Source organism: Vulpes lagopus, chromosome 2 (genome assembly GCF_018345385.1).
Source record: "Vulpes lagopus strain Blue_001 chromosome 2, ASM1834538v1, whole genome shotgun sequence".
Lineage (NCBI taxonomy): Eukaryota > Metazoa > Chordata > Mammalia > Carnivora > Canidae > Vulpes > Vulpes lagopus.
Window position 1 is genome coordinate 173,803,926 of NC_054825.1, and position 20,232 is coordinate 173,824,157.

Genomic DNA, 20,232 nt, shown 5'->3' on the forward strand with positions numbered 1-20,232 from the left:
ATCCCCTAGAGGTAGATGAAATAATCCTCCTCCATGAAACAAGAAGAAAAACTCCAGTTCAAAGAATCTTTGGAACAAGATTCTTGACTCACATAAAGTGATAAATCCACCACTCTGTGCAGAGCAACTCTATCTTACCCATCAAAACCGGTTTGTTACTGTTTATCTCATGACAGGGTAGCTCTGGTTTTTACATCTCCTAGCTCAAATATCAAAAAGCTTTGCGTTTGACCAGGCAAACTTTAAACTCACATCTCTAAAAGTTTAAGTGGCATTAAACTTTATGAAATGTTGGGTCACTAAATGCTGATACACCAGATGGCATAATATTTTATATACACGCAGTTGCATCCAGCAGAACAAGCAGTGGTTCTCTCATGACACTAGATCAGCAATTCTCAAACTTGTTCATCACAGGACCCCTTTATACTGTTAAAAATTACTAAGGACCCTGAAGAGCTTTTTAAATTTTTATGACTTACCAAATTAAAGCAAAACAAAATTAAAACAAAAAGATTTAAACATGTATTTATTTAAAAATAATAATCAGAAAACCATTGCATGTTAATATAAAAAACATATTTAAGGAAAATAACTATATTTTCAAAAATCCTAATGAGAATGGCATTGTTTTACACTTTTGCAGACCTCTTTAGACCTCTAGCTAAATAGAAGGCAGCTATATTCTCATAGCTGCTTTGCATAGTCTGTTGTAATAGCACATGTCAGGTAGCTTCTGAAAAACTCCACTGTGCAATCATTCATGCAAGAATGTGAGTGGAAAAAGCAATTAGCATCTTAATATCATTATGAAAATAGTCTTGACCCCTCAGATCCCAGAAAAGGTTTCTGGGACCTAGGGGTCTACAGACCACATTTTGAAAAGTGCTTCCTAGGGGCACCTGGGCTCAGTCAGTTAAGTGTTGGACTCTTGACTTTGGCTTAGGTCATAATCTCAGGGTCCTGGGATCAAGCCCCACGTAGGACTCTACACTGAGCGGGCAGTCTGCTTGGGATTCTCTCTCTCCCTCTCCTTCTGCCCCTCCCCTGTCCCCTGCTTGAGCTTTCTCCTTCTCTCTCTGTCTCTGCCTAAAATAAATAAATAAAATCTTTAAAAATAAGGAAGGAAGGAAGGAAGGAAGGAAGGAAGGAAGGAAGGAAGGAAGGAAGGAAGCTGCTCTCTAGGACTCACATCATTAGTTGAGTGCCACCTGGAGTGCCAAGGAAGAAAGGGAGGGAGGAACCAACTAAGGAACACTTAACACATTAAAATATCTAAAATAACCACTGAAATAATAATAACAGAGCATATGATTTCCAATTCAGTAATATCAGAAATGAAAAGAAACAAAAACAACTTAATCCCAAAGGAAGACAAGACGAGAGAAAAAGAAAATTTTTTTCCCTTAAATGTATGTGTTCACTGTGATAATTCATCTGGCTGCTACAGTTATTATTAGGCTATTTGTAGTATGCGTAGACTTCAGTGTGTGGATATACTTCTGTGGAAGTGTTTAAGATGACAGAAATAAATCCAAGCATATTGGAAATTATTATTATATAAATATAAACTAATAAAATGATATAGTTGAAAGACAAATACTGTTGAATTGTCATACCAGATTACAAAACCTCCAGCCACTGGATGTTATTGTTTATAAAAGATGCATCTGAAGCCTCAGGATATAGAAAGTTGGAAAGTTAAAGGATGTACCAGGCAAATACTAACCAAAATAATAAGTTGGCATGGTTATATTAATATCAGACAAAATAATTTTTAAGGCAAAAGGAACAATGAACATTTCATTCCACCAGAAAGACAAAACTACGAGAAGAAATGGACAAAATCACTATCACAGGAGGAGTGTGTAACACACCTCTCCGTGTAACTGATAGATCAGATAGACCAAAAGTAAATAAAGGTTCTAAAGATGTGAACATCACAGATTAACAAGTTTGATCTAAGGTGTACAGAGACCTGTACCCGGTGGTTGCAGAATCTATGTTCTTTTCACACCTGGAATGTTAGGATGACTATATTCCCGGTCAAAAAAGCAATTCTCAACAAATTTCAAAAAGCTGGAACCACTCAAACTGTATTCTCTGACCGCAGTGCCATTTAGTTAGAACAGAGTAACAAAAGAATCAAGAAAAAAAAATTGTATGCTTGAAAATAAAAGAAAATTGCTAAACTCGAGTCAAAGAAAAAACAATCATATGGGAATTAGAGTCACTTAGAACTTAAAATAATGAAAAGTATGCAAATCCAAACTTGTAGCATCCCACTGAAGCTGCCCTTCGAGGGGGATTTATAGCCTTCCATGCTTATGGTAGCAAAGAACAAAGGCTTAAAAAAAGTTGGAAAAGGAGCAATTGAAAAGACAAAAAAGTAAAGGGAAGGAAACAACCCAACATTAATGAAATGGAGGACAATGGATAAATGCCAGAGAAAGCCTTTGGCTTTTGAAAAGACCAAGTTAACAGACCTCTGGCAAGATTGATGATGGAAAAAAAGACACAAATACAAAATGTTGGGGATTGAAAATAGGACACAACCACTAAAAACTATCCTGACCCCAGTTTCTTCACACTAACACTGACTTTTCCCTCAAGGACTGTTTCTCTTCTTGCCTGTTTCATACACCTGAGCCAGCACCTGCTTTGGTTGGGGGGCTGGTCATGTGGGCTCACGTGGCAGGATCCTGTCTGGCTCTACCGACACTTGCCTGTGCTGGATGTTCAGACCTAATTTGTGGATCCCCCTTGCAACTCCTTGCCTCTGAATCAAGGCCAAGGATAGAGCAAACAGCTCTGCAGGGGTTGAAGGAATGCTATCATCTTATGAATACTGAATGGGGAAAGAATTTCAAGGATCAGAGGGCTGTGGCTTACCACAAATAAGGAAATTTCATAACCCCCAGGAAACAAAACAAAAACATCCAGTAGATGAGTTGGATTTTTTTTAAGATTTTATTTATTCATGAGAGAGAGAGAGAGAGAGAGAGAAAGTGAGCACATAAGTGGAGGGAGGGGCAGAGGGAGAAGCGGACTCCCTGCTGAGTAAAGTGAGTCTGGATGGGGGTCTCAATCCCAGGACCCCACGATCATGACCTGAGCCAAAGGCTCAGACTTAACAGACTGATCCAGGCGCCCCTGGATGAGTGGGATTTGAGATATCCACTGCTCTCCTTTGCCTCAAAGGCTAGGCACAGGAGAAGTTGCCCCAGTTCTGTTTCATGGTTTCCCCTTTTTGAGCCCTCCTCCCCCAAAATGTAACACCAAATCGGCAAATTTAGTCTCCTGTGAAGGTGACATCGGCCAACACCTAAGCTCACATCTTCTCTCTGTAGCCGGCTCTCCAGCTCTTCTCTTGCAGAACCCTGCCAGTGAGGCACCCCAGCTCTGCAGACTCTGCAGCCTTTTGTCAAAGGCTTTGCGCACAGCTGAGGAGAAGAAATAGAAAATCAAGGGGTCGATGCAAGCGCTGAGAGCACTGAGCAACACCGCACACACTTGCCAGGATTCACTGTCTTTCTTCAAGAACCTCAACACAAGAAACACATTGTAGGGCCCAAAGCAGACCAGGAAATTGAAGAGAGTCACAGTGGCCAGCTTCACAGCTCTCCAGTGCTTCCTCATTCCCACTTGGGGCCTGGAGAGCATGATATGCACAAAGCGCCAGTAGCAGAAGATGGTGACCACCATGGGGATGAGGAAGAGGACAAGACACAGCTCTAGCTGCACAGGGAGCAACACGGCCAGCTGCTCTGTGGTGAAGTTCTCATAGCAGAAGGGAGGCCTTCGGCAATGGTAAGTAGTGGACGATGGTCACAATGCTGCAATTTCCAAACGACAAGAGGCAGAAGAACAGAGAGGCAGTGACTCCATACACAGGCTTGCGGGACAGCTTGTACTGCACGGGGACAGCCACACTGCCGTAGCGCTCGATGCTGATGCCCGCCAGGAGCCACGTGCTGCAGTAGATGCTGCTGTAGAAGCCATAAGCAGTGAAGGCACAGAGGACATCCGCCAAGGGCCAGCGGAAGCCATATGCAGCGTCAATCATGAAGGGCAGGAGGAGGAGGAGGAGGAGGAGGAGGTCCACCAGCGTCGGGCTGAGCAGCAGGATGTGGACAGGTGCAGGGTGGGGCTGGCGGACTAGTCCCATGAAGGCCCGCAGGGCCAGGAGGTTGGCAGGGAGACCAATGAGGAAGTATATTATGTAGACAGAATAACTCGGCTATTGGGATTTTTGGTCATCCTTCCTGAAGAGACCAAAGATGAAGTCAGAATCCTCTCTGACCATGGGCTTGCCAGCCCCAAACCAAAGTGAATCATTGCATCACCCCTTCCTGCCTTTCTGAGTGGTTATGGCTAACCCCTCAAATTAAGTACCCTTCTGCTTCCTGTGTGTCATGGAGAAAGAAGACCTCCTTGCTTCCCAACCAAATTATTCTGAAAGGAAGGAAGGAAGAGAAGAAAAGGAAGGAAGAAAAGGAAGGAGGGAAGGAAGGAAGGAGGAGGGAAAGGTCTCCTAAGCATTTGGATATCTTGGAAGCTCCCACAGGAAAAGTTCTGAGGTCTCCCAAGTCCCCACTTTGTGAGGGCAGTGACATCCTCTAGCTTGCTCACCCCTGTGTCCCTCGGACCTAGAACTGTGCCTGACGCATAGTAGGTGCTCAGCACTAACTGTTGTTAAATGAATGACTATATGAACGGAGGGAAGGAAACAGCTGCTTCATCACCAAGAGGGACTAAGCCTGAGACTGTGTCTGAGTTTCTCCAAATTTTACTCAGCCTGCTTGTGGCTCCCTACTTCCTCCCTCCTGCTCACCCTCCCTCCCACCCTCCCTTTCTCCCTCCCTTCCTCCCTCTCTAAGTTTTGGGGGAGTAGTAAAGGAAGGAGCCTGAGCTGAGCCAGGTCACCAGGGCCCCAGCCCCGGCCATGCCTCAGCTCAGTCGTGTGACTCTGGGAAGATCACGTAGGTCCTCCCAGCAGCAGCTTGTTTCCCTCCATACCCAGATAACCATGATTTCTCCCAAAGTACCACAGTTCCCAGTCTGCTGCCCACTAATTCACCCTTTCTCACTGCCTGAAGTAAACGCATAAATGTGAAATTCATATTGATCAAGAGTAACTTTTATTTTTATTTTTTATCTGTCTTATTTAATTTTATTTTTTTATAATAAATTTATTTTTTATTGGTGTTCAATTTACCAACATACAGAATAACACCCAGTGCTCATCCCGTCAAGTGCCCCCCTCAGTGCCCGTTCCTGTTATTTACCATTGAAAGGTAGACATTTAAAATAAAACTTGGGGCAGGAAGATAAATAAATAAATAAATAAATAAATAAATAAATAAATAAAATAAATAAATAAAATAAAATAAAATAAAATAAAATAAGACTTGAGTCCTCAACCTGTTACTGCTAATGTATTACTGGTAGGCCATCTATAAATCTCATTCCCAGGTTGGGGAATCTCAGGTAGAGGGCCAGGTGAACAGGGAGATTGCCATCTAGTTGGGACTGAGTGCACCATTCGTGTTTCCTGCCCCTCTCACCTGCACCAGGCTCCCACTGACTCATGCCGGCCCCTTTCCCATCTCCGTGACCTCTTGCCTCAACTCTTTGGAGAGTAAACTCCATACTCCGCTCCATAAACCTCATAAGTTTATCTATACTCCCTCCCGCCTCTCATCCCCTCTCTAGGCTTGTGATCCCAATGGCCTCTTCCCTGAGCACAGCAAAGTTGGGTGTCTTGCCTTTTCCTGGAGACAGTTGGATGGCTTCTCCAATTCGTCCGGTCTCAGGTGCAAGGGGAACCTTGTCTAACTGGACCACCTTATTCTCTTCCACAAACACGAAGCTTTTATGCCTGGAAGAGTCATGTGGTCAGAGAGAGGGAGGTCAGTAGTTGAGCTTTTCCCCAAGGCAGCTTGACCCTCCGGCTCCTCCACCAAATTCTGCTCCCACCAAACTATTTCTTATTTCCCCCAGAATCCAGATCACAACTGCTCTTTTGGGCTCCCTCCCCCTTCTGCATTTCAAATGATCCATTCTGTTTTCTTTTCTATGGGCAATGATTCCAAACAAGTTTGCACACGCATCCAGTTCCTTCTCCCTCTGCTCTTGCTGCGCCTGTTCCTTCCCCATCTTTTCTCTTCAGGCTCCTGACCTAATCAGTTTCCTGTTCTCTTTCTAGGAGGCTCCTCTGAAACTCATGAGTGTCTAATGCATCGCCTGACTTCCTCTGGCCCTTCTTCTAAATGCCTTTCCTTGAACTTGGACTGTCCCGAACTTGGACTGTGTTGCTGCCAGGCAGATTGGGTTCCAGGACTTGTCTTTCCTCAGGGAATGTGTGTGTCTTGCCACTGGCCGCCTGACCCGGCCAACAGAGACCTTCGTCCTTTCCCCTGGGACCCCAGGAGAGTGACTCTCAGCCCAGTTTCTTCTCCATGATCTCTTACTGCTCGTTCCCCATGTTGGTGGTTGGGTGATCTCTCTATATTCCTGTAGACTGTCCTTCCCTACCCCACACTGTACCTGTCCTGTAGTGGGCACCTGGGACGAAAGCAACATAATTATCTTTTGTTCTCTACCAAGTTAATTTGCACTATTTTGCTGTCCCCATTGGATTGAGCAACAGGAACTTCCCAGAATGGTAAAGGTTGCCACAAAAAGCTGCTCTCATTATAAAATGTGAGGGAAAAGTTCTCTTTTCTCCATCCCCATCTGCAACCACGCGGAGCCGATTCCCCAGTCAGGAACAGAGCTGCGCAATCTATTAGCAGGTGCTGGGACCATGCGCACTGTCCAGGGCCTCAGGAGTCTCTCTGTTAGCTGTTCTTCCTGGGATGACCCCACTCCCTCCTTCCCATGGGCGTGTGGGTTGAGTCTACATAAGTTCGGCCCTTCTGCAAGTGACTTTTTGGAATTCGTCCTTAGGGAAAAAACCAACAGAGTCCCTTACATGTCACGGGTGCCTGCGTACCTATGGAGTAAAAGGAAGAGAGTTGGGGGTGCCTGTAGGAGCTTGCGAGCCACTGATGCAAGCAAAGAGGAGGTCCGAACCTGCACTTTTGGCTTTTTATTTCCATTCTGCTACCCAAGCCAGCAGAATTGGGCCGTCCTGGGATCACCAAGGTAGAAAGGGGAGCGCAGATTAAGCTGTTTTTCAGAACCAGCAGCTTCGTGGACCTCACGCACAGCAGCAGCATGGGAACATCCCAGCTTTACCTCCGCTAAGCGATGCTCAGGGTCACACTGATGGCGTATGTGGGCTTCCCTCCACAATGCCTCACCTCTCACCGTCACCGCGCTCCCTGCTCATCAGACACCCAAGCACCTAGACACTGCGCTAGGTGCTGGGGACATAAATGAACGAGACAGTACACAAACCAGCGAGGAAGTTCAAGTAAAAGAGGGAAACAAAAAGGGAAATCTGGAGAGAGACTAGCATGGGGCTTTTTTGAGAGAGAGGCCTGGGCTAAGCAGGGATGTTTGAACCGATGCAAGGAGCCAGCCATGTGAAGAGCGTCGCAGGTAGAGGGGACGATGAGCACCAGGGTCCTGCAGTGGGAACAGATTTGCTGCATCGGAGGAACAGAAAGGAGGCCAGTGTGGCTGGGTGTAGGAGATAGGTCAGGCCGCTCAGCCGTGGTGAGAGGACACAGGAGTGAGTTGGAGAGTGCTGACTGTCATCTGGAGCTGTCTGACCTCAGAGGAGGGCTGTCTTCCCGTTGATCTTATCTCTCTCTCCTGCTCTTTGGTGTGTCTCGATAAGCTCCCGGGCCAGGCACAATCTGAAAGCCCCCTTCTGGTTCAGAGCCCTCCTGCCATCCGGACAACAGACCACTGTCCTCTTTAGCATCCAGCAATAAGTGACCAGGAAAAGGTCAGATGGGGGACGCTAAACACAGAGTCCCTGGGAAACATTTTAAGAGGATGGAGAACAGAAGTGTCCAGCCACCCACACAGTGGTACGCACCACCAGAGGAAGTGAAGAAATGGGGCAGAGACCCATCCAGGGGGCAGGGTTCAAGGTCCTCACTGCTCTCATTTGCCCTTGAGCTAGACCCCTGTGTAGCCCAGCCCACTGTGGGTCAGCTGTCCCCCTTGAAACCACATCATGTAAGATGAGAAACCTGCCCTATTAGGAAATTAAGGTTTTCTAGCCACCTCCCCTCCGCCAGCTACTGCCTCTGCAGACCCTGGCTTCCCACATCTCAGGGGTGGGACCCAGCTGACACAGACTTAGCCACCGCATCCTTCCAGTTGCTCAAACCAAAACCCCAAGACAGATCCTTGACTCTTCTCTTCCTCTGACACTTATTCCATCGCCACGTGTCTTCCGCTCTATTTTCAAAATATATCCCCGACCACCGCTTCTCACCACATCCACTGCTGCCACCCTGGTTCACGCTGCCCTCCCCATCGCTCGCTCGCCTGTTCCTGAGCAGTCTCCTGTCTGGCCTCCCCGCTTCCCTTGTCACCCGCTTCAATCTTTCCTCCACACAGCGGCCAGAACGGTCCTTTTAAAACCTAAGTAGGTCACATTCCTCCTCTACTCAAAACCCCATGGTCTTCCCATCCCTTTTCAATGTCACAGTCCTTCCAGTGGTCTATAAGCTCTACTGTGTTGGCTTCCTGTCCCTGTCACTCTCTGCGCTCATCCTCTGCTCCTGTCTCTCCCATTGTTACTTGGGACACTTTGCGGGGAGGGGTGCAATTTGATGATATTTTTAAAAACTAAAAATCCTACACCACCTGGTCCAGTGAACTGATGTTAATGAGTTTATTATGTGGATATAGTTTCCCAGATCCACGAAGAAGTATATTCCTCACAGTGTTGTTTTTTGGTTTTTGGTTTTTTTGAAAAGTAAAACTGACAAACTTTTTTTTTTTGGTTTGTTTTTTTTTAATTTATTTTTTATTGGTGTTCAACTTGCCAACGTATAGAATAACACCCAGTGCTCATCCCATCAAGTGCCCCCTTCAGTGCCCCTCACCCAGTCTCACAGTGTTTTTTGTTTGTTTGTTCTGTAATAATAAAAGACCGGGAACAACCTATGTCCATCAGTAAAATTCTGGTTAAATAAGAATTAGGGGCCATCCAGTCAGTAGAAATAGTATATATCTGTTACAAACAATGAGGCAATTCTACAGAGGCCAGTACAGATCAAACACTGAGATATATTGTCAAAAGAAAAAAAAAGTACATTACAAGAATAATGAGTTGTACGAAAGGGGAATGAATGCACACCCACGCGCTCGCTCAATGAGGATTTCCTGGGCAGCCCCCATGTTACAGGACTTGGAGATGCTAGACGATCGGCAAACAGGTCTTGTCTCGGGGAGCCGACGTTCTGCTAGTGCAAGACAGAGAGCAGATTGATCATAACGTCAAGCCAGGCACTAGGCTGGGGTTCAGAAGGAAGACAGACTGGAAAAGCAGAGCAGGGCAAGGAGCGAGGGCAGCCTGCAAAGGCCTCTCAGAGGAGGTGATGTTTGAGTGGAGACTGTAGGAAAGAAGAGAATGAGGTGTGAGACTGCCGTGGTGTTCCAGACACGGGCCAGCAAGCCCTGGGGTGAGCCAGTGTGTCGGAGGAGGTCGGGGAGGCCAGGGTGGCAGCCAGGACACTGTGAGGGTGGAGTCCTGATAATGAAGTCAGGTGGTCAGCTGGAGGCCCCAGACCACGTGGGGCCTTGTGGTCATGGGCAGGATGTGGAGTGACATCTGGAGTATGGTGGGCAAAGGCGTGATGTAATCTCTCCCACATTTTCAAAGGATCCTTCGGGATGCTGAGTGATGAGTGGATGGGGGATGGGACACCCATGAGACTGGTAGCAATGGTTTGTCTCTGGGAGGGAGACTTCTCCATCTGTCCTTCTGTGCTGTTAAAAAAAAAAAAACTTATTCTGAGCGTGTGAAATCTTTTTTTATTTTTTTTTTTTTTTTTTTTTTTTTTTTTTTTTTTTTTTTTTTTTTATGATAGTCACAGAGAGAGAGAGAGAGAGGCAGAGACACAGGCAGAGGGAGAAGCAGGCTCCATGCACCGGGAGCCTGATGTGGGATTCGATCCCGGGTCTCCAGGATCGCGCCCTGGGCCAAAGGCAGGCGCCGAACCGCTGCGCCACCCAGGGATCCCCTGAAATCTTTTTTTAAAAAAAATTATTTCAATTCAGTTTGCCAACATATTGTATAACACCCAGTGAGCGTGTGTAATCTTACTCAAAAAGCCATTTAAAAGCAAGAAAAACCCAGGCACAGAGGAGGGCACATGATGAGATGAGCACTCAGTGTTACACTACATGTCGGCAAATTGAATTTAAATAAAATATTAAAAAATAAAAAATAAATATAAGCAAGAAAAACATTCACAGGTAATATTGATTGAGCATCTGTCCCGAGCGGAGCTGTGCGCCACCTGAACAGCCGCGCTTAAGCAGGGGTGGCCCTGAAAGTGGCAGCGCAGCCCACCCCACCCCACTCCGCCGCAGCCTTCTCTTCTGTGGGGCCTCCCCAGTCGGGGGAGCGGATAGGACCAAAGTAGACATCAAAGAGAAAAAGGACAGAGCTTCGGGCCTCACAGCCGTTAGATCCCTGGGCCACGTCTCCACCCACGTGTGGCAATTATCCAGCTTCCGAGTTTTTGCCAGTCGAGTGGGTATCAAGCGGTGTCTCTTTGCGGTCCGGATGCAGTCCCGTTTTACTGTTCGCTAATGGGTTTCGCATCTCAACAGAACGCAGCCCCCCGTGGCCCATAATCACTGTGCTGGACAGTGTCTCAGTGATGGCTCTTAGCTGCAGCACCAGAGGCCGACTCCGCTAATTTAGGGATTATACCGTACATGTTGGGTAGCTCAGAGATTCCCCAGGAAGGCTGGGGAACCAGGCTTGGAGGAGAAGGGAAGCTGGGCAGCCAGGACCACATTCAAAGTCATGCCGCTGAGCCAGTCCAGTGAGGGTGCGGGGGCCCGCACCTCCCCCAGCCCCCACACACTGAACTCTGGGCCCTAGAGCCACGTTCTGTTTGTCATGACTGCTGCTACCACCAGAAGTAAGTCCCTTCTTTGCGCCACTTGAAGCCTCAGATTGTGAACTTGGACAGGCAGGCCTGACTGGCTAAGCATAGGAGGGAAGCTCGGAGAACAAGGTCCAGGTTCTCAGCTTCTCTGGTGGGAGCCGGGTTCTGCTTCCCACTAAGATTAAAGATGCATCTGTAGGCAGTTCCCTAAGCACAGGAAGGGGTTCAGATGCTAGGACTGAAGGGTGTCCAGTATTCTTAGGGCAGGACCCTTCAACATCAGGATAGCCCAGACCACTTCCATTTTTTGAGGTTCCCAGGATACAGGGGGGAAAAAAAAGGATGACATGCCCAAGAGGGATCGTAATGGTAGAGCAGCATCCTAACATGAAATAAGAAATGTCATCGTACTGTTCACAAAATAGCGTTCGGATTTTATTTGTTTGCTTTTTTGGCAGAACTCATTAAAGTATAGAACCAGAAATGAGCTGTGGGTCTTAAAAATTAGATCCTATCAAGCTATCTGTGTGACCATATGTTTTAAACTCATCTGGGAATTGTGTCCTAAGAGTAAATGTGAGGCCCGGGCCAGATGCCCTGCAGGCGGGCCCTGAGGTGAGCCTGGTGTAAGCAGATGGTCCGGGGCTGCCTTGCTCAGAGTCAGGATCCGCCCTTGGGCAGCAGTCCCTCCCTGCACAGAAAAAAATCTGCTGCTCATACAAGAGCCAGGAACTGCCCTAGACCTTGTGCCGAGGCCGAATGCCAGGGAGGTAAATTACTACACCCCGAGGCCACCTGAAATGGGATGTAACCATGTCACAGAATGAGCAGGATTTGGCAGATACAAGTAAACCCCATTTCTTCCCCTGCAACCCTTCTTCCTGTGGTAGCAGGACTCCTTGAGGTCCGTGGCTTCTTTGGGTGCTCTTAGATAATGAAAGTCCAGTCGGTGTCCTCATCACATAGCTCCAGCCCAGTGTAATATCAAAATACCCAATTCTGTTCCGAGGAGCACTTCTCCCTCCCAGCCCTGCAATGCCTCGGACTCGCAGCCTGCAGAGGAGGAGCACATGGCACGGCGTGATTTCTCTTTCTCCCCACCTTGTCTCCTGTGCTCTCCCGCTCACTAGCTACAGCTTTCGGCCCTGCCCTATGGGCAGAGAGGATGCATGTCTCGCCCCATGCCCTGGGGTTTGATGCCCTCTGGGCGGGACACATCTAGTGCTGACGCTATTTTGTGAATTTGGCCCTGTTGCAGGTTCTTGGTCCTCCCCAGCTGGAACCTTTGGATGTGGAGCACCTCCTCTGCTCGGTTGCTCAGTCCAGTCTCTGTCCCTGGGCCTCCTTTCTGTGGGATGGCGCTGCTCCTCCAGGCTAACTCTTGGGAAGGGGGGCATCATTCATGAAATGACTCTAGGCTGGGTTGTCTGCAGGGGGCCCCCCTTTGGTCCAAGTGGGCCCATGGATCTGAATACCATTGTTGGTGGGACAGCAGCTCACCCCCAGTGTGGCTGTCTATACTATTTTGATTTCTCCCAGCAAGCATTTGGCACCAGCCCCTGTGCCCTCTAAACTTCAGGGACGTGTCAAGCCCTGCCGGTGGCAGTCTGCAAGTCCCTGTATCATACACTATCTGGGAGCAGGAAGCACTGCATTTTCTTCCCACTGGGGTCACCATGCTCTAGAAGTGTCTCCTCTTCCACTTCCCAACTCCTTCTATTAGGCCTAGAGGGGAGTCTTGAACCAATGCCGATCAAATCCGTTTTTAAAGTCTGTGTGGATGGTTTAACACCTCCCATGAGGTCAGGATGTGGTGGCACTTGGTATCTGTTGATCTTTTTCCCAAGTTACCATTTTAATTTTAATTTTATTATTTTATTTTATTTGAGCACAGTTGACGCACAATGTTACATGAGTTTCTGATGTGCGACATAGTGATTCCGCACGTCTGTATATTGTGCTCCATTCACTACAAGCCTACCACCTGTCCTGAGCCCGTGCATCAGTACGTCACTGTTATGATATCATTGACTAAATTTCTCATGCTGTGCTTTTTATCCTCCTGACTTATTATTCACTCCGACTGGAAGCCTTACCTCTCGGCTCCCCTTCACCTATTTTGCCCATCCCCCTATCCCTAAGTTACCAGTTCCTCTCTCTAGCTGTTGTGAGAGGAGGCTTTTCCCAAAAGGGTATGACACTGTTTGTATCTCAAAGGCTATTGCCATGTATTCCAAGAGCTCACGGGAGCCCTCTAATTTGGGGAAAACCCCATGCCTGCTTTTGGGGATGTCCAAAGATCAGTCTGGGGAGACACAGAGCAATCCAATTACTTCTTGAACTCACAGCTGTTGATTCCATGTGACAGGCTCACCGGAAACTACTCAGACAGGGCTCTCTGTGGAATGATTATCCTGGTGGTGACCCTTTGGGGTATGTTCTCTACACCCTATTGGGGGAGAAGTGGTAGTGTCCAAGGGCATGTGCTGGCCCTACAAAGGGAGTAGGTTGTGAGACTCCCACATGTGTCATCGGGGTCATTTCTTGATGGCCTGTCCTGCCCACATCTCTGCCATTCTCCAGGACAGCACACTCAGTTTTCTTAGTATCAGAGAAATTAAAGTCAAAATAGTAATGAGGGGATGTTTAATTTTATGCATCAGCTTGGCTGGGCCACAGTGCCCAGATATTTGATCAACTATTATTCCAGATGTTTCTGTGAGGATGTTTTTGGATGAGATTTACATTTAATTTGGTCAACTTTGAGTAAAGCAGAATTCTCTCCATAATATGGGCACATCTCATCCAATCAGTTGGAAGACCTGAATCAAAAGCTGAACTTTCCTGAGCCAGCGGGAATTCTCAAGCAGACTGCCTTCAGATTTCACTCACAACATTGACTCTTCCTCATCTCCCAGCCAGACTGCCTTTGGACTTGAACTACAACCCTTTGGACCTGAGTCTTCAGCCCACCAGCCTTCATCAGATTTGGGGCTCATAAACCACCGCAGTCACATGAGCTAAGTTCTTAAACAAATCTCTCTTTACATTGGTTCTTTGTCTGGAGGACTCTAATACACTGAGTTACAAAATTCTAAATGTCAACTTAAAAGGTGGTGCCGGGTAGCTTGGTGAAGCATCTAACTCTGGATCTCAGCTCAGGCCTTGATCTTGGGGTCATGAATTTGTCCCTTACATTGGGCTCCACACTGGGCATGGAGCCTATTTAAAAAAAAATTAAGTATCAACTTAAAAAAATTAAAATATGATATTTCCCCTTGCTGGCAGGGTTATGGAGTCTCCTACAGACAGGGGACAAAGAGTTGATTCAGCTGGAGAAGGTAATTTGTCAATATTTATTTTAAAAAATCAAATGGCAAAAACAAACAACAACAACAACAAAAACAAAGACATTGCCAGAAAAGAAAAATCAAGGGCAGTATCATTCATAAACATATTGGGTGGGGGGTTGGGGTGACTGGGTGATGGGCAATGAGGGGGTCACTTGGTGGGATGAGCACTGGTTATTATGCTATATGTTGGCAAATTGAACTCCAATAAAAAAATTTTTTTTTAATTAAAAAAATTAAAAATCAAATGGACCTACCAGGTAATATAGCAGTACCCCTTTTAGGAAATGTAGATACACTAGCATTTATGGAAAAGGGTGTTCATTGAAGCATTACTTAAAATAGTGGAAAATCAGACATACTTTTATTATTCATTCATTTATTTATCAAATACCAAATGCTTACTCTGTGCTAGGACTGTGTTAAGCACCTGGATATAGAGTGAGCATGAAATAGACGCAGCAACTTGTGGTCAAGGGCTTAGGGAGAAATCACATGTTAAGCGAATGATCAGACAAATAAATAAACCAAACTGTCTTCGCACAGTGTGAGATAATGTCAAGGTGGGGGGAGGGTTACTTGAGATTAGGTGATCAGGGAAGACCTCCCTAAAGAGTGACATTGGCGAGAAAACCTGAAAGGAGAGGCCGGTCAGCCAGGTCAAGCATGGAAGAAGCTGTGTGCAGAAATTGAGAGCTTGGCCTGCTTGAGGCCAGGCCAGCATAGCGCTACTCGCGACGATGGGATGGCCTCCCCAGGAGCTTAGGAACTCTTGAGAGGTGGGACCAGATGGCACAGGGCCTGGGAGGCCAGGAAGAGGGGATAGGAATGGATAATGGACAATGACATAATCTAATTAATGTTCCTTAATGGTCCCCGGCCGTGGTGTGGACTAATGGGGTTAAAGACAAGAAGAAAAACCAGGTTAGAAGCTTTTGTAGTCCAGGTGACAGATAATGGTTGCCTTGCATTGGAGAGAAGCAGATTCATGCAAGACACATTTTGGAGATAGAAGTAGTAGGACTTCAGGTGCCTGGTGGCTCAGTCAGTTGGGCATCTGCCTTTGGCTCAGGTCACGATCCCAGGATCCTGGGATCAAGTGCCACATTGGGCTCCTTGCTCAGCTGGGAATCTGCTTCTCCGTCTCCCTCTGCCTGCTGCTCGCTGCTCCCTCTGCTTGTGCTCTCTTTCTGTCAAATAAATAAAGTCTTAAAAAAAAAAAAAAGAAGCAGTAGGACTTGGTGATAAGTTGCCTGTGGGCAGTAGAGGAGTAGGCATCAAGAATGGCTGCCTGAGCCCCCGTGGCGCAGCGGTTTAGCACCGCCTGCACCCCGGGGTGTGATCCTGGGGACCCGGGATCGAGTCCCACGTCGGGCTCCCTGCATGGAGCCTGCTTCTCCCTCTGCCTGTGTCTCTGCCTCTCTATAAATAAATAAATAAATAAATAAATAAATAAATAAATAAATCTTTAAAAGAGAAAAAAAGAATGGCTGCCTGACCACCAGACACCTGTCCGAATGGCCCAAATAGAAACACCACACTGCCATGTGCTGCAAGATTATGGATCAGCTGAACCTCTTGTATTGCTGGAAGGACTGCAGAATGGTACAACCACCAACACACAGGCTGAAGGTATCCTTAAAAGTTGAATATACAGTTACCAATGGCTCAGCCATCCGTCTCCTGGGTATTTGACCTAGAGAAATGAGAACTTGAGTCCACACAAACACCTGCCACATGAATGTTTTGCGCAGCTCTATCCATAACTGCCCTAACCTGAAAGCACCCAGAGGGCGGCCAGTGGGTGTGTGGATGGGCCCATTGTGGTACAGCCAGATAATGAGCAAACCACTCAGCACCAGAAACAAATCATGATGCCCACAGTAACTGGGATGAATTTCAAGGACACTCTGCCCAGTGAGAGAAGCCAGTGTCAAAAGGTTAGAGATGGTATGATTCCATTTAGGTGGCACTTTTGAAAAGATAAGATTACGATAGATCTGTGGTTGTCCAGTGGTTAGGAGCCAGGGGAGGATGTGACTATAACTAACTGTTCTTTATCTTGATTGCAGTTGTGGTTACAGGAATCCATGAGTGTTAAAATTCACAGAACTGTACAGTCCTCCCTGAAAAAGTTCCTTTTTATTGTATGATCATTTTAAGCATAAAAAAGAATTTAATTGGGGCATCTGGGTGTCTCAGCGGTTAAGCGTCTGCCTTCAGCTGAGGGTGTGATCCCAGGGTCTTAGGATCGAGTCCCACATCGGGCTCCCTGCAGGGAACCTGCTTCTCCTTCTGCCTATGTCTCTGCCTCCTCTGTGTCTCTCACAAATAAATAAAAAAATTTTTTTAAAAATTAAGCCTTTGATTTAAAAGGGGGGAGGATTCCTGGGTTTGTGGCATGGGCAGATAGGAAGATGGTCTTGCTGCTGCTCCCTGGCGTGGCCGAGGCTCGGAAGGGGGGCTGCTCCCAGGGAGTGAATGAAGAGCTTGGTTGGGACCAATGACGAGATGTTCACAGTTGAGTACACAAGAGTCTGAGGCTGGAGATGGGAATCTGGAACCACCAATGACTAAAGCTGTGGCCGTGAATTAGAACACCTGAGGAGAGAGGGTGGCGAGCACAAAGGGACAACCTTCCAGAGCAATGGCTTCCAGAGCTTGGGGACAGAAGGAGGAGCCAGGGCTGAGATAGGGGCCCCCTGGGATTGTGAGGGTTCCTCCGTGGGCTCATCTGCTCTGCTCTGCCTGTGTTCTCCAGAGGCTTCCCTCAGGGAGGACAGCAGAGGGGAGGACAGCCCTCAGAAAGGGCTGCTGGGGTGGGCAGGGACTTGGAAATGCTAAGAATGATTTTAGAAAGTCAGCAGATCTCTGCAGCTGTTTGCCATCAGATCTGGGTGAAGTTATCTCTGAGCTGCACTTGTGGCAAAACAACACTTCCTCCGGCTGCTCTCCCCACCCACCCCCAGCATCTGGACCCTCCTCAGCCTCTCCTGGCGCAGGGGCCACACACTGGAAGCCGGCGCGCCAGACCACAAACCTTAGCCCTGTCTTGTTTTCACCACACTCAAGACTTTACCATTATATCAGCTTAAGGAAATGTAAGATTTGACAGCGAGCAGCAACAGTGGGTTTTCAACTACAAGAATCGGAAGGTATCGCAGCCCCAAAGCCACAGCCCTTCTCGGCAACGAGACAGGAGTTGAATTCTGACGAGCTGGGCATTCCCCAGTTGGCCTAGTCCCCGCTACTCCCTGTGGATCTCTGACGCCAAGATAAGAGCTGGTTGCCACTTACCACCTGTTGGCACATGGTGTCTGCCCCCCCTCCTGCAACCTGGGTCATCTTCAGCTGTCTCGTCTGCAGGGTGGCACAGCAAAAGCAGAAACCTGCGTGGCCTGTCCAAACACGGGAAGGTGTATTGCCACCATTATGCACACATATAATACGAGGTGACAGAGAGAGGCAAGGTGACCTTGGTGATGAGTTGTTTTTAGAAAGGCTACATGTACACGCAATACAATGCGTCCATTTTAAGCATAGCGTTCGGGAAGTTTTGATAAATGTAGAAATCTGAGTAACTCCCCACCCCGGTCAAGTTATAGAAAACATCCAACACTCTTTTAAGTGGCCGCCTGGCATCTTCCCAGTCCGTCCCCTCCCCTTCTCACCCGTGGCTCCTGGCAAGCACAGATCCGCTTTCTGTTAGCATAGGGGTTCTGGTACCAGTTCTAACCAGAGGTTGGAGGGGAGGCTCCCCCCCCCCCCGACGCCACCAAGCAATTCTCTGGACACTAGCTGGGTGTCTTGTGATTCAACTTAATTCTGACGCTACCCCCTTAGAGATAGTGTCGCATTCCATAGGCTACGGGGCTGTGTTACAAAACTAACCATCACCCCTCACCGCCCTGCCGCCGCCACTTCAGACACCAATTGCTGGCCCAGGTTCTCCATCTGTGCTTCTGACCCAATGGCTGCAGATTGGAGGTTCCCACGACCCCTTTCTCGGGTTCAATTGATTTGCTAGAGCGGCTCACAGAACTCACAGAAACATTTTACTTGCTAGATCACTGGTCTACCGTAAAGGGCTATGACTCAGGGATAGCCGGATGGAAGAGACACACAGGGCAAGAGGTGGGATGGGGAGGGGGTGCGGAGCTTCCACGCCCTCTCCTAGCGCACTGCTCTTGCCCAGTTGCCATGTGTTCACCAACCGGAAGCATCCTGCACCCCACCCTCTTGAGATTATATGGAGGCTTCATTACCCAGGCAAGATTGATTAAATCACTGGCCATTGGGGTTGACTCAGCCTCTAGCCCCTGTCCCCTCTCCAGAGGTCAGGAGGTTGGCTCCTCTGGCAGCCAGCCCCCATCCTTAAGTGGGAGTCCAGAAGTCACCTCAGTGTAACAAAAGGCACCTTTGTCGTCGCTCTCATCACTTAGGAAACTCCAAAGGTTTTAGGAGCTCTATGGCAGGAATGGGCCGCGGAGCAACTAAGACCCTTGGCTAAAGACCAAATACATTTGTTATTATAAATCACAGCATCACAGTCAGAGGCTATACGGTTACCTATTTCAGCAGTTCATTACTTTTATTGCCTGGCGGTATTCTGTTGCATGGCTACATCACAGTTTTTAAATCCGTTCTCTTCTGATGGACACCTGCACCATTTCCCCTTTGGGGCTATTGTGATTAAAGCCGCTGTGAATATTTGTGTACAGCCTGTGTGCACAGAGTTGCTCTCATCCTCCTGAGCAACAGCTAGGAGGACATTGCTGGGTTGTGAGGTCAGAAGCGATGCCCGCTTGCGTTTCTCTTGTCCCAGAGCCTGGCCCGATGCCTCCCCAGGCTGGCTGGGGTACGGCTGGTGGACGTGCAATAGCAGGAGCACTGCCAGCACCCCGTCAAGGCCCACTCCTCGCTGGCCTGGATGCTCGGTTCACCCTGCAGTGAACTTTTCCTGTTTATATCTTTTCCGGCTGACCTTTTGATTCATAGCATATAATTTGATTCTTTTCCAAAGGATAAACAAACAAGGAGTTGGTCTGAAGGAGGTTTCTAGGGTGTTGAAAGATGAGGCTTGTGCTCCAAGTGCTGAGAACCGTTAGGAAAAGATTATTAGAAGGGGGGGCAGGGACAAGGTAAGCAGCAAGCCCTTAATTGTGTGCATAGATTGTTAAGTGGCGAATTAGGCATCTAGGAATACATCTCGTCATCTTCGTGTAGCCATAATGTGTGTGACAGTGACTCCACAGGCAAGAAGGCTGGGTAGCTCTCGTGTTTCTAAGAACACTGAGCAGGGCCAAGTGTCCTCCCACAAGACATGATCCCCTCGCTCATGATCCCCTCCCCAACTCATTCAACCCTCTCTTGCTTCCATGGCAATCTGTGTCCCATAATAAGCCTGGGAATTTTTATCACTAAAAGGAGAGGAGCTTGCAGGCCAGACTGCCCAGTCAGATGACATTCAGCCTCAAAAGTATCCCATCCAGTAGGTTTTTTTTTTTTTTTTTTGTCTTGTGATGCTGTGTCCACACAAACCCAGCCAGTCAGCTCTCAAAAAAGCCAAAAGCCCTCTCAAACGAGGGGAGTCCTGACACCTTGGTGCCAGAGCTACTTGACTGGACCCATAAGAAATCTCCCAGCTATGATAGGTAAGATAAACACTAGGATTTCATAGCGCCTCCAAAGCGAATCGTCAGAACTTAGAAATTCTAAGTAAACTAATTTAGAAGAAGAGGAGATGTCACCAAGTGGATTCTAGTAGGATATAGGATGTTTAGATAGAGACTTACCCGTTACAGTTAAGATGCAGTTGCTCCAAGTTAGAGACTGGCTAGTAGCGAGTC

The 20,232-nt window shown here is 47.6% G+C and overlaps 1 protein-coding gene across 1 annotated transcript; it reads right to left on the minus strand.

Moving 5' to 3' along the window:
• Nucleotides 1-3,050: 3,050 nt before the first annotated feature.
• On the minus strand, nucleotides 3,051-5,031 carry LOC121479255 (free fatty acid receptor 2-like). The gene is given in 3 exon segments (XM_041734725.1): nucleotides 3,051-3,811; nucleotides 3,813-4,240; nucleotides 5,020-5,031. Coding segments are annotated over 3 exon segments (1,017 nt in total). The 3' UTR covers nucleotides 3,051-3,234.
• Between the last annotated feature and the right edge of the window lie 15,201 nt (nucleotides 5,032-20,232).